Raw genomic sequence first — 15,153 nt, forward strand, 5'->3', positions numbered from 1 at the left:
TTCTGGGAAAATACCCTGAAGGGGAATAGCTGGATTGAATGGAACTTCCAGTCCTAGTCATCTGAGAAATCTCCATACTGATTTCCATAGTGGTTGCACCAGTCTGCATTCCCACCAACAAAGAAGTGTTCCTTTTTCCCTGCAGTCTCGCCAACATTTGTTATCAATTGTTTACTTGATGGCAGCCATTCTTTTAGGGGTGAGATGAAATCTCAATGCTGTTTTAATTTGCATTTCTCAAATGACCAGTGATGGTGAACATTTCTTCATGTATTTATTTGCCATTTGTATATCTTCATCTGAGAACTGTGTATTCATCTGAGATGCTCATTTTTGGAGAGGGTCTTTGAATTTGGGGGGCTTGATGGTTTTCAGTTCTTTATGTATTCTGGATATAAGTCTTTTGTCTGAGGGGTTGCTGGCTAAAATTCTTTCCCATTCTGTGGGTTTTCTTTTCACTCTGTTGGTGATTTCTTTCGAAGTGCACAAACTTTTCAGTAATATGAGATCCCAGTTGTTCTCTGAATTATTTCCCGTGCAGTTTGCATTTTGTTCATGAATTCTCTGCCTATCCCTATGTCCCCAAGACGTCTACCTAACTTGTCTTCCAGTAGATTTAGTGTTTCAGTTTTAATATTTAGATCTTTGATCCATTTAGACTTTAGTTTTGTGCATGGTGATATGCATGGATCTAGTTTCAGTCTTCAGCATGTAGAGAGCCAATTTTTCCAGCACCATTTATTAAAGAGGCTATCCTTCTTCCAGTGAACATGTTTAGCCCCTTTGTCAAAAATCAGGTGGCTGAGTGTCTTTGTAGTTGTGCTTGTATCTTCTAATCTGTTCCATTAATCCTCAGGTCTATATTTTGCCAGTACCATGCTGATTTTATCACTGTGGCTTTGTAGTATAGTTTCAAGTTAGGAAGTGAGATGCCTTCTGCCTTGCCTTTGTTGCCCAGAATTGCCTTTGCTATTCTAGGTTTCTTCTGTTTCCAAATAAATTTTAGGAGTGTTTTCTCTAGATATGTGAAGTATGTTAATGGTATTTTGATTAGGATTGCTTTAAATCTGTATAACAGTTTTGGGAGTATAGCCATTTTCACAATGTTGGTTCTTCCTAGCCAAGAGCAAGGAATATCCTTCCATTTTCTAATATCCTCTTCAATCTCCTTTTTTAGTGTAGCATAATTTTCAGCATATAGGTCTTTTACATTCTTTTTTGTTTTGTTTTGTTTTTGTCTTTTTCGTTTTTATCAGTGCCAGCGATCGAACTCATAACTACCTGCTTTCAAGGCTGGCGCTTATGCTGCTGAGCTAAATCCCCAGCCCCTGGGTCTTTTACATTCTTATTTAGGTTGATTCTTAACTATTTCATTTTTTCAGATGCTACTTGTGAAGGGCAATATTTCCATCATTTCTCTCTCAGTGAGTTTTTTGTTTTTGTACAGGAATGCTATTGATTTTTTAGCATTGACTTTGTATCTAGCTACACTGCTGAATTTATTCCCTCTAGTAGTCTTTTAATGGAGTTTTTTGGGTCTTCTATATAGAATATCATGTCATCTGATAGTGATAATTTAACTTCTTTCTTTCCTATCTTTATTCCTTTTATTTCTCTCTCTTGTCTTATTGTCCTAGCTACAGTTTCCAGAACTGTATTGAATAGGAGTGGTAATAGTGGACCTCTTGTGTTGTTCCTGATTTTAAAGTGAAAGCTTTCAGTTTTTGTCCATTTAGTGTGATGCTGGCTATTGGTTTGTCTGCTTTATAAGATTAAGGTAGACACCGTGTATTCCGAGTTTCTGAAGGATTTTTATCATGAACATGTGTTGGACTTTATCAAAAGCTTTTTCTGCATCTATTGAGATGATAATGTGGTTTTTGGTCTTGGCCCTGTTGATGTGGGGTATTACATTTATTGATTTGCATATGGTAAACCATCCCCGCATTCCTGGAATGAATCCCACTTGGTCATGATGTATAATCTTCTTGATGATTTGCTGCATTGTATTTGCCACTATTTTATTGAGAATCTTTGAATCAATGTTCATTAGTGAGATTGGCCTATATTTCTCCTTTTTAGTTGGGTCTTTCTCTGGTTTTGGTATGGGAGTGATACTTGCTTCCAGGATTGATTTATGGAGGATTGCTTCCTTTTCAATTTCATTGAAGAGTTTAAGTAGTATTGACATCAAATCTTCTCTAAATTTCTTGTAGAATTCAGCCATGAATCCATCAGGCTTTTCTTTGTTGGTAAGTTTTTAATTATGTTTTCCATTTCTATAGCTGATACTGGGTTATTTAAAATTGCTATATCTTCTTGGTTGAGCTTTGGTAGTTCATATATTTGTAGAAATCTGTCCATTTCCTCTGTGTTTTGCACTCTGTGTGAGTAGAAATTTTCAAAGTAGGTATTCATGATCTTTTGAATTTCCATGGGATCTGCAGTAATTTCCCCCTTTTCAGTACTTATTGCATGATTTGGGGTTTTTTTCCTTTCTTTTTCTTTATGAGGTTAGTTAGAGGTTTGTCAATTTTGTTTATTGTCCCAAAAAACCATTTTTTTGATTCATTAATTCTTCATATTGTTTTTTTTGTTTCAGTTGCATTGATTTCTGCTGTGATCTTTATAATTTCTTCTATGAGCTTTCAGTTTAACTTACTCTTCTTTTTCTAGAAGCTTGAGATGAAACTTTGAGTTTGTTTCATGAATTCTGCATGTTTTCTGTATTGTTCATTCAAGGTTTCAATCAATTTCCCGTGCTCCTGTACTTTTTCCCCTGTTTCTTCTTTAGCTGCGCTCCGCAATTCTTTTACTAAGGTTGTTATTTCTATCTTTACATGGGAGAGTGCTTCTGATTTGATTTCCTCTATAGCCTCATGGAGTTGTTTTTTATTTCACTCACTATTTTCTCAGAGATTTCCGGTGTGTTACTTTTGAATTCCTCTATTTCAATGTCTCCTGTACTTGCTCCTGGTGGACTAGATGTTTGAGATTGCATTTTACTTTTGCCATTTTCCCTTCTCGAGTTAATATTTGTTCATTCAATCCCACTAGTGACAACTGTTGGTACTGTGTATCTTGAGGTCCTAAAGTTGATGTTTGTCCAATTGCTGGGTCCTACAATGAAGAGGTGGGCCAGTCACCTGACTTCCCACTGCAGGGCCTGTTGGGTGAGTCCTGTATTCTTCCTGGGCTGTCAAGCCTAATAGTGGTGATGTAGGTCACCTTTTAGTTCCTGCTATTACTGTATCTTCAGCTTTTTTCAGGCCCCAGATCTCCCTCTCTATATTATTTGTGTTGGCTCAGACGCTGCTGTGTCCCTATTGTGTGCCTGTGTGTCTTGTAAGCCCTTTTGATTTTCTCCAAGTTGGGGAAGTCCTTATTGCACACTCCTCACTCAGCCTGATGCTTTCTGTGTGCAGAAAGGAATTACCCACACCGTTGTCAGACTCACCAAGGTTTGACAGTTAGTTGGAGGGAGCTTTACTACTGGCCCTATTTACTCACTGTACACCTGTATTTTATGGGTGAACTCACCACACTGACTGGAGTCTGCTGAGATCTTCCATTTGGGTGAGGCCGTCACTGAATCTCCCCTCAAACTAGCACAGTTAATCTGCTGTAGTTCAAGGGTCTGGGAGAAAGAGTGGGCGCTCTGGCTGGAGTTCCCTGGTCCCATAAGATCGTCTGCAGAAATGTGGGAGTCACAGGAGTGGCCTGGTGCGCGCCTCTAGCTGGAGTTCCCCGGGCGGTTAGAGGTGGTCTGCGTAGAAGGCAGAGTCGCAGGAGAGGCCCACGCCTAGACCCACCCATGCGCACCTCTCCCAGCTGTATTTTTGGGGGATCTTTTTTTCCTGTTTTTTATTTTGTATTAATACATGTTTGCTGTATACAGTGAGTACGTTCCTCATGGAGAGTTGGTACATGGACATAATACATCTGTATTTTTTTTTCTTTTACCTCATTCCTCTTCTCTCCCCCCATTTCATCTCATGGTCCCTTTCCCTTTTGCAAAAGATCTATCTTGTAATTTGCTCTTCATTTATATTTTGGTTTTATCATCTAAGAGAAATTTGTGTGTATAATTTATTTCACTTAACATTATGACCTCAAGGTGCATCCATTTTTGCAGGATAAAGAAGAATAAATGTCAGTTGTAGGAAAATAGATGCTTTTTTTTTTTTTGTTTTGTGTTTTTTTTTTTGTCTTTTTCATTTTTATCGGTACCAGGGATCGAACTCACGACCGCCTGCTTGCAAGTTGCAAGGCAGGCGCTTATGCCGCTGAGCTAAATCCCCAGCCCCGAAAATAGATGCTTTTTTAAGGAACACTTTTACGTTTGACTTTGTGCTCTTCTATAGATTATGATCCCAAGAGATGATATCTTCATTTGATTCCTTTCTCTTAAATGGGCAACACTAATGAACTTCATACATTTAATCAAATAGTCTTAGAATCTTACCAATAGGAGAGGGTTAAATTATTGAGAGAAGAATAATGGGAGTAATTTTTTTTCTGGAAAAGCCACAAAAATGATACAGAATCTGGACTCTGGAAAGATGCTTTACTTTTTAGGCTGCTTTAGAGAATGATAAAAATCATCTGGCTAATTTATGACATTCAAGTATTTTTTTTCTACAGATTTTTAGTGTACACTGAATTTATAAACAATGAAAAAAACCAGATTTTGAAAATTTCTAGGGAGTAAGCTTTTTAAATAAAAAGCAATTCATACCTTTGTGAGAGTTTTTTTCAAAAAATTTTTTCCCATTTTAAACAATTTTATTTAAACAGCAAGACACTTCATTATTTCTTTTTAGAGTAATTATTCTTACCTACAGACAGATCAGTATGCATATATAATAACTGTATATAAACAGTTACCAAATTAGTTTTACAGTGATCAGTAAAAACATTAAAGTTCTCCAATTGAACAAGGTTTGCAAAGAGTTTTTATTTTTGTTAAAGCAGAATAACTTGCTGGAACATAAAGATGCTCACCACTAGTGGAGAAAAGGAATGTTTTCACAGAACCAGTATTTTCCTCACTCCATCTCTGTTTGATATCCATCTAAATATATCATTGGCCATAAAAAAAATTTAAGGGTTGTATACTTTTGCACTTCCACCAGTTACTCAAGTTCCCATTTTAGTGAAATCTCTCTGCTGCTAGAACACTAGTTGTATTTTCATCCTCCATTTCCAGCTGTGCAGGTGGGTGTGCTTCATTGACCGCTGGTCAGATAGGAATCTAATCTGCCTTGTTGTGAATTCCTGCTGTTCACTATATGCTTGCATTAATTACTACGGGATATGCCTGTTACTGTGCATCACAAAACCATCCTGCATCCCCATCGTAAAATTAATATGATTGTTACTCTCCATGTTGATTCCTTTGGGCTTTTCATCACCATGGTGAATATTCAAGTCTCTGCAGTCCCACCTTCACAAAAGAGACAGCAGGTCTGCACCAAACAAGTAACCAAGCGACCCTAAGAGTACTGAAGGGAAGCAGCTCACATACTCTCTCCCTTCAAATTATTACCTTACCCGTGTGCAAATGAAAAGAAAATTGATTTCATGCTTATTCTTTTTTTTATAATAGACTGAATATAACCCACTACTCAATTATTCATAATTTAGTTGGTGATGTGGTGTTATTTTAATTTAATGTACAATACAAGTAGTTTTTTTTGTTGTTGTTGTTCTTCCAACATTTATTAACTACTATTTGTGAGCCAGACACTGCTCTAGGGATATCAATATAGTTATGTACTAAATAGTAGCAGACGGCAGTTCTTTGATTCTTGGCTAAATTTTGCGATTTCCCTTTCTTGCTGCTATTTAGCATAATGTCGAGAGCATTAACTCAAATTTGAATCTTGGCTCTAGCACTATTGTATATGCGAGTATGATAGTAATACATTAAACACCTAAAAGAATAGTGACTGTGGTATTATAGGATGATTACTTCAGTTGTTTCATAATTTTTTTTTTTTTTGGTCTTTTCATTTTTATCGGTACCAGGGATCGAACTCACGACTGCCTGCTTGCAAGGCAGGCGCTTATGCTGCTGAGCTAAATCCCCAGCCCCTGTTTCATAATTTTTACCTTTTGTTTCTGTAACTGAGTCTAATGATGTATCATATTTCATTGTAGTCAGGAAAAACACAGCTATAATGTTTAGAACCCTGGTATATGGTGAATGCTGTAGAAAATGTAAGTTATTGTACTCTTACAGTTACTATTATCATTGTGATTTCACAATACTTTCACCTTCCTTGCACTCTCTTCTATTAAAATTTGTCTAATGTAAAATAACTAAACTTGTTACTGCCAAGTACAAAATGAAAATATATTGTTTGTATGTGACCTGAATTCATCTCTAAGAAAAAGGATTATATGAATGCTCTTTGTTCCTTGATGTTGAATTTTGACTACTAGAACTCTTTCTTATGTAATAGACCATACTTATAAATAAATCTTGAATAAGAAAAAATATAAAATTAAAATTTATCCTGATAGGATTTGTTTTTTAGGGAAAAAGATCTTGAAGAAGCTCTGGAAGCAGGAGGTTGTGATCTTGAAACTTTGAGAAATATAATTCAGGGGAGAGCACTGCCTGCTGAACTGAGGGCCAAAGTTTGGAAGGTAACTGAAAACTGAAATGACTAAAATGTAATAGCTTAAAAATAATGTTAAGGGTTTTTCTTTTAATTTTTAGCCCTCTGAGAAGATTTATGAATATGCTGTGTCTATAGAAAATTTGATAAGCAGAGCAGCTTCCTAAATGTCTGTCTCAACAGTGTATACTGCATTTAGTAGTTGTAGTTTAGATTTTGGAAGGTAGTTTTTTTGTAGACATTTGAAATGTTTTTTATGAAAGCTGATGAAGTAGGGAAGTACAACTAGTAAAATAGGATATGCACTGGCACATAGGAATAATCTTAGCTGTGTTTTTAAAAAATGAAGTATATTCTGGGTGTTATAGATTTTTCTGTTTTCTAATGCATATGTAATATTACTTTTAAAATTTTACTAGCCAAGATTTTGCTATTTATTTGTGGAAATATAAGCACAAAAGAAGAAATAAAATAATGTTAAATAAAATGTTAAATAAAACAAATGTTACCAATTATAGGTAAGACAAAATAAGTTTAGATTTTTTTTCTTCTATGCACATATATACTTAAAGAAATGTAACTGTAACTCTACATAGCATTGTGAATGTTTTATTATAGAAATTTAAGGGCTGGGAGTTTAGCTCAATGGCACAAGTGCCTTCCTGGCAAGCGCAAGGTCATAAGTTCCAATCCCCAGTACCAAAAGAAAAAAAAAAGAAATTTAAATGCATATGAAAGTGTGGAGACTTGTACAATGAACTCTGGTATACCCATAATGCAATTTTCACTGTTATTAGTGTGGCAAATCTTGTTTAATTAGTACCCTCATCCTTTCCCTACTACCCCACTCACTGAATTATTTTATTATTTTTAATGCAAATACTTGCCTGTATACTAAAATACTTTATTATGAAAGCCTGAAAGATAAAAGACTTTTAAAGTAACACATTAAACAGTTAAAAGGTATTTTTTCTTATGGGTAATTTGCTTTAAATTGACTTCTAGAAGGCCCATTTGTTGCATTTAGTTGATATGTCTCTTAGGATTATTTCAATACAGTGGCTTTGTACATCCTTTTATAAAACTTTGCAAAGTAATAAGAACATGTTTCTTTGTTAAGTATTCTGTATAAGTTTTAATTGTATATGGCATAGCTGTAGTGCTTTGTCTTTGCCAAAATCACATTTAATTTTTTTTTTCTTTTAGTACCAGGAATCAAACTTATGATCTCTCACTTGCTAGGCAGGCGCTTTGCTGCTGAGCTAAATCTCCAGCCCCTCACATTTAATTTTTGAAACAGCAACAAAAATGATTATTTGAAATAAAGTTACCTAAACAGATAAATATTTTGTGTACTCTATTCAGTGAATAACCATGAAGCAGTAAAATCTAATATAGGGAGATTTAAAGTAATTCTGTGCTTCATTGTTACATGAGGTTCAGCATTTGGTGACCTATACTTTGGTTACTTTGTAATCTTTGTTATTTTTCCTTTGAGGCCTTTCATTATTATAACATCTTTCCAAGACTGAGAAATAACACGGAGCTAATTGCTTTTTAAAATCTTTCTTCCAGATTGCTCTGAATGTTGCAGGAAAAGGAGATAGTTTGGCATCATGGGATGGTATTTTAGACCTGCCAGAACAGACCACTATTCATAAAGATTGCTTAGGGCTGATTGGTAAGTTTAGTAATCATTTTGAAACAGCCAAGCCTTTCTCTCTTGTTAATTTAAAATATGTTGAATTTGTAAAGGGTTTACATTTTAGATGAGAGGACTTTAAAGGAGGAGAGGTGATTTTGGCTGACGTTTCAGAAGTTACAGGTTCAGCAGACTTCAGCTCCAAAGCTGCCTCAAGGAAAGATCTGTGGGGGAGAGTTGTGCATGTGCAGCCAGGAAGCAGAGAGAGAAGGGGAGAGCCTTGGAGGCAGAGTGACCTATCCAGGTTCCGCCCTCTGATCTGACTTCTCTGATCATGCTCTGCCTCCTAATAGCAAGTCAGTAGTAGCACCCAGGAATCTATCCTCTTCCAAACTTCCCACCCCACCTTTGAGTACATGAGGTGGAATGGGTACTTCTGGGATAAACCATGACAGCTTGTAAATAGTTTTAGACCTTTTCTTCTGAAATTCTCATGCAATATTGTTAGTAATTTAGAGACGCTAGTTTTTACCAATTTGTATTATATGTCCAATTTCAAATATATTTATAGTTTTGTTTGTCTTAAATTTGGTTTTTGTATAATTAAGTTCTATTTGTTTATATACAGCCTTGAAATTAAAGGGATTATGTTCTAAAAGTCTGACCCACTATAGAAAAACTGCTACAAATCATGGCTTAATAGTTTCCAGTCACCGCATGAAGTCTATTTTAACTCATAAATTAGACTGTTAATTTAGTTGTATTTTTTTGTAATTCTTCTATTCCATTGGAATCTTTTGTTTCTCTTTGTATCATATTTTAACTAACTTATTGGTTAAATAGGCTTTTATGTACTAATTAACCTAGGAACATTATTGCTAGTGTGGGCAAAAAAACTCTAGTAATTTGTACTGGGGATTTTAGGGTAGTACATGAGGATACAAGAGGGATTTGAAAGTATTACCTATTTATGACGTTACTTTGTTTTATTGTTTATGTTTATAGATTGTTCACATTTAATTTGAATTTTTACTTTTGTTTATCCTGTTTGAGAACTATCAATACAGTGTAAGGTCATAGGTAATTTTATGTTAGGCATATTTCAAAAGCTTTATTAAAAATAAAAATTATTGAAAACAAAAAAGAAAAAGACTAGGTGTGGTGTATTCCCAACACTCAGGAGGCTGAGGCAAGAGAATTGTTGAAAGTTTGAGGCCATCCTGACCTACATAGTGAAGCCCTGTCTCAAAAAGACAAAAAACCAACAAATAAAATTAAAAAAAAAAAAAAAAAAAGGGAACTTGGTGGTTGGAATGAATCCCTTTCCTTCCCCTTTGAAAGTTAGAGTGGGAGGTCAGGGACATAGCTTAGCGGCACAGTGCCTGCCTGGCCATCATGAGGTTGTGAGTTCAATTTCCAGTATCCCCCCCCAAAAAAAGATATAAAACTAATGAAACACCTAATAGGCATGACAAGTTAGTGACAGCTGCTGTTTCTGATGTAGATAATAATCTGTTGTTTAGAAAACACTTTTGCTTTCTAGCAGTATGCATTTAAGGGAAAAAGAAAAATGTTAAAGAGTTCTGGTTTTTTTCTTGGGTTTTAGACATGTGAAACAATAGTTACTCAATAAGTAGGAGGAAAAATGCCCTCAGGTAATTTTACTTTTGCCTTTGTCAGGTTCTAAATGCTCACATAATTACTGGGCCTTTAACATTTTTTGGTGACTTTATTTTGATGTTTATTTTCTAGGCCAGCTTTCAGTACCAGAAGAGAAGGCAGCAGAGTTACTTCTGGATATTGAATCTGTAATTACCTTCTATTGTAAATCACGTAACATTAAATACAGTGCATTACTTAGCTGGATTCATCTACTGAAACCGCTGGTGCACCTTCAACTGCCACGAAGCGATTTATACAATTGCTTTTATGCTATCATGAATAAGTACATTCCCAGGTAAAATATGATTTAGTTATAGTTTTAAAAAGTTTTAAATACAGATCTAGTTTGCTTTGGGCTTACGTTGTTAGAATTACTGGATGATAAAGTAAAAAGTTCAAATAATTTTTAAGGTTATTAGTTCTGTACAAGTAGTTTTTTTACTTCATTTTTGTGATTTTTAAACAGAAGATTCTTCAGTTAAAAATTTTTACTTCTGGAGTTTATGGAGCATAACTCTTCAAGTTAGTTAGGTGTTGTCTCTGTTTTAGTGTCCTTATATAGTTTGTTGTTGTTAAGTGCAATATCTGTTATATTGTCTACTGAAAACTAAGGTTTTGGAGTACTGCCTTAGTATGATCAGGAATAATTTCCTGGGCAAGTGATACTTACGTTGAGACCAGGCAGATGTGTAGGTGGTTGAGGTGGGAGTTGTGGTAGGCCACTCACTGATGAAGCCATAGAAAATTGTTTCAGTTTCTAGTGCTATGGATCAGATAGTCAAGTTTTAGAATGAAAAGAAACTTTAGACACTATTAGACCAGTGACTTGACTGTACAACTTGGGTGCATATTAGAATCATGGAGGCTTTTAAAAATCTTACTGCCTATTTGCAAATCTAATTAATTACATTAAAATCTCGGTGTTGGGACTTTGGCATCAGTGTTTGTTTAGAACTTTCCAGTTAATTCTCTTGCACTGTTAAGGTGGAGAACTGCTGGACCTAGAAAGTTGACTGACTATCATTTTTTACTTCCTACACAATAGCACGTTGGGAGTGTTATGTATTTTCTTTTTCCTAATTTAAACAGCAACTAATACAAGGTTGATTTACAACTGCAGAAATTAAAGTAAAGTGAGAGAGATTAAATTGCTTTTTCACATTTACACTTCTGGTGTGCGACTGAGTCAAAATTTGAACCTAAGTTTGAATAGACATTGTGTTCTTTACTGATGTGGTTCTCCACCTTGGTTACTTGCTAGAATCAGTGAAAGAATGTTTCCTTCTTTTAATAATACTTTTATCAAATATTATTTACAGATTTACCTTTTTAATATGTACAGTTCACTAATTTTTGATACAGAGTTGTGCAGACATAATCACACTTTTAAAACACTTTGAACACAGGAAAAAAAACGCTTCCCATTTAGTAGTCAGCTCTCCATTTCACCCCGTACTTAGCCCAAGGCAACCCTTAATCAACCTTTTGTTTCTGTGGATTTGTTGTTGGCATTTCATATAGAGGGAATCACACAATTATGTGTCTTTTCTGCCTTCTTTCCCTTAGCATAGTTTTCTGGGTTCAGCTGTATTGCACATATCATTCTTTCATTTATTTTCTTTTTTTTGCCAAATAATATTTCATTATATGCACATAACATATTACTTACTCATTCATCAATTGATAGACGTTTGCATTGTTTTCCGTTTTGGGGTGTATGAATATGCCACTATGAATACTTGTTTCACTGCCATATGTACCCAGGAATGGAATTGCTGTATCATATGATAAGTCTGTTTAATTTTTGAAGAATTACCAGTTTTCCATAGCAGCTGCATCATTTCCCCCTCAACAGTGAATGGAAATCCCAGTTTCTGCATGCCTGTCAACATTTATTTTTTTAATTATAGCCATCTATCTTAGTTACTTTTTCTTGTTGCTAAAATACTTGACACCCAAAGTTAAAGAAGAAAAGCTTTGTTTAGCTCACAGTTTTTAGAGGTTTCAGTGCATAATTGGCTGACTCCAGTGCAGGGTGAGAGGGCAGAGGGGCATCGCAAAAGAGAAACATTCATAATAACGCAGAAGATAGCAGAGCACGCAAGTGACCTGCTACAGGTAACTAGCAGCAAACCTTTTTCTGTGCCTTATATAGTACCCAGGCTACCTGCCCTTAATCCTGGCATTGCACCATGAGTCAATCATTACACGCTATAGACCAGCCGCCTCTGAAAAGCCCCACCTATGACTGCATGAGGCTTTGGACGAAGTATCTAGTTGCAAGCCATAGCACCATCCTAGCGTGAAGTGGTATCTCACTGTTTTGGTTTTATTTTAATTTTTTCCATGGTGCTAGAGATTGAGCCCAAGGCTTTATGCATTATAAAGCAACCACTGAGCTACTTACATTTCTCTCTTGGCTACTGATGTGGAGTGTTTTTTTTCATGTGTTTATTGATAATTTCTGTATTTTCTTTGGGGAACTGTCAAGCCAAAGAATAAATTTATTGAATGAAAAACATGTATTGAGAAATTTTTAAAAATCTATTTAGCTACAGATGCCTATCATTTTCAATATAAGTGGACTGGGTATAGTCTACACATAGGTATATTTTAAAAGCAAACTCCATGATTATATGTGTATAAGGGTAGAGACCCTCATGTTGCCTTGAAGCCAAACTGCTGTATAGAAGGAAATCGAACCTGAAGATGCCAAAAGATAGGGCCAACCTTTGGATTCTTATTTAGGAATTCTGATATTCTAGGTCTTGACTGCTTGCATTTTAGTATTTCTCATGGACTTCATCCAGCTTTCTCTTTAGACAACAGTGGTACTTAGGAGTAGAGAGATGCTTTTACATTGAGCTGAATGTATCTTGCCATGTTCTTTCAGTTCCTTTCCCCCTGAGTTTCACATATAACACTCCAGCCATTGTGAGCATTAAAGTCTGCAGAAAGAACACGGAGTTCCACAGATTGCTTTTAGAAGAACTCTGTTGTAACATGTCTTTCTACTGCAGATTCAGATATAAGATGGGTAGAATGTTATTAAACACAGAGCCTTATGTTTCACAGTAACTTTGTAATATGCAACTGCTAAATAATAGGTACTGACACTTTTTCTGAAGATGAGACCAAGATATAGGCCATTATTCTTATAGTTTATGCCCTTATTTTTGTTTTTGTGTTTTGTCTTAGCATTCTGTTGTCTTGCATTTTTATGGTAGGGAAAGTATTCAATCTAGGAAGGCAGTAATCTTGCCATGTATGAATCCATTTCTATCTCTGGGTACCTGAATTGTCAACCTGGTGTCTTTTCTGTAAAACTTCACACCATCTGCAGTTTCAAAACATGCTAGGTTAAGAATTCTTTATCAGTGTTTTAATGTTAAAACTGTGGCAGTCATTAAATTAACTTTTGTACATGAAGCTTTTTACCTTGTTTCATTTTCTTTACAGTTGACTTTTTAAGAAACTGTACCCTTGTCAAAGTATCACTTGCTGAAATATCAAATTATAAGCATGAAACAGAACAGTGTGGCATAATGATTCAATGCCCAGTTTCTATGTTTAAGTCTTGACTCCATCACTTCTAAGCTTTGTGGCCTTTGGTGAATTATTTGACTTCAAATAAGCCTCAGTTTTCTTTTTTATAAAATGAATATATATTGTGCTTACTTTGGTAGCACATATATAAATTGAATATATATTGCATAGCGGTTTTTTGACGATAAAATGAAATAACTTTGTAAAAAGATATTATGGTATTTGGCATATCAATGAATTCTGACATGTATTTTGATGACCTGTGCTTTAAACTGTAAACATTCTTGCCTGTGACTAGTAGAATGCATTTCAGAACAAAGATAAATGGAGTAAAGTTTATAATTATTGCCTGAGGAGTTAATGAAAGCTACTAGTCTAAGTGAAGATTTAGTCCAGCAATATCATACTTTAACCAGCCAACTGTCCAGAGATAACTATGTGTGTAGTGCTTTTTGTTTTTAGCTATAGTAGTTAAAAGAGTAGCCATCTCTACTCTTCAGTAAGAGCATACTATCAGAAGAAGTCTCTTATCTTTTGAGAGATTCTTTTTTTTCCCTAAGTTTTGAGAGCTTGTTTGGAGGTTCTAGCAGGGGAGCGCAGCTACTCGTATACCCTTGACCGAGGAACGGTCCTCCTCTATCGGGGGTGGTCGTCCTCTTCGACCGAGCGCGCAGCTTCGGGAGGGACGCACATGGATCGTTGAGGGAGGAAGGGGACACCCGCCTAGCCAGCCAGATCAGCCGAATCAACCCTGGCGATCAATGGGGTGACAGATGTCGCAGCCAGATCGCCCTCACATCCTTTTTCCCTAAGTTTTGAAGATTGAACTGAACCTTTTCTTTGAGCTATATTCTTAGCCCTTTTTATTTTTTACCTTGAGATGGAGTTTTTCTAAGTTAGTAAGCTGCCCGGGTGTACTTGGGCTTACATGTGGTCCTCCTGCTCAGCCTCCCACGGTGCTAGGCATATAGGCATGCACCACTATTCTTAGACAAGAGATTCCTTTTCCATGAAGTAACTCAGATAAGTTGAGGTATTAAAAACATAAATAGTAAAATGAGTTAATAGGAAAATAATAATGTCTAGTAAATCTTCTAGGCACAAGAAAATTTTCTAAGAGTGCTTCTTATAGAAGACAAGATTTCTGAGTGCAAAGTCGGTGACTGCATGTAGGAATGAAGAAGCAACTGTGTTTCTTGAGGGGTGAACCTAGGATGTAAACCGGTCTGAATCTGCTCCAACGGATTGTCTCCTTTGGGCTTAGATACTTGGATTTCTGAGGTCAGGATGGTACCATGCACAACAGGATGATAAGACCTGAGTTTTTAGCTCAGTGAGAGTATTTTTCTTACACACGTGAAGCCCTGGGCATGATCTCCATCACTCACCAGGCCACTGTCCCCCACCCCAGCACACAGGAAAGAAAAGAGTGTGGGGAGACAGTCCAGATTAGGGTTGTGAGTAGCTACCAGCCTTGTAAAGAGGAGCCTGTAGCTGAATATACTTGGTAAGTGTCCTGAAATAATAGCTAGAAACTGCAGGGAATCTGTAGTAGAGACTGCATCTCTAGGCCTTTTGCATTTATTTTTACTTTTGAAATATCTTGCAATAGAATGTAGTGTTTGCTTGAAAAAATAAAGGCATTGTGGGAGTAAGAATGGTAATATATATGTGGTG

General features: G+C 35.9%; 1 protein-coding gene across 2 annotated transcripts in view; it reads left to right on the forward strand.

Annotated features, from left to right (window-relative positions):
- Positions 1-15,153, forward strand: part of Tbc1d23 (TBC1 domain family member 23) — a 70,219-nt gene that overhangs the window by 22,554 nt on the left and 32,512 nt on the right. For both annotated transcript variants that reach the window (XM_003469242.5, XM_013151733.3), the window contains exons 2-4: positions 6,543-6,654; positions 8,202-8,307; positions 10,021-10,225. In XM_003469242.5, the coding sequence (XP_003469290.2) occupies positions 6,543-6,654; positions 8,202-8,307; positions 10,021-10,225 (423 nt within the window). The remainder of the gene's footprint in view (positions 1-6,542; positions 6,655-8,201; positions 8,308-10,020; positions 10,226-15,153) is intronic.

Source organism: Cavia porcellus, unplaced genomic scaffold, assembly GCF_034190915.1.
Source record: "Cavia porcellus strain 051 isolate PalLab524CR breed Dunkin Hartley unplaced genomic scaffold, mCavPor4.1 scaffold_15, whole genome shotgun sequence".
Lineage (NCBI taxonomy): Eukaryota > Metazoa > Chordata > Mammalia > Rodentia > Caviidae > Cavia > Cavia porcellus.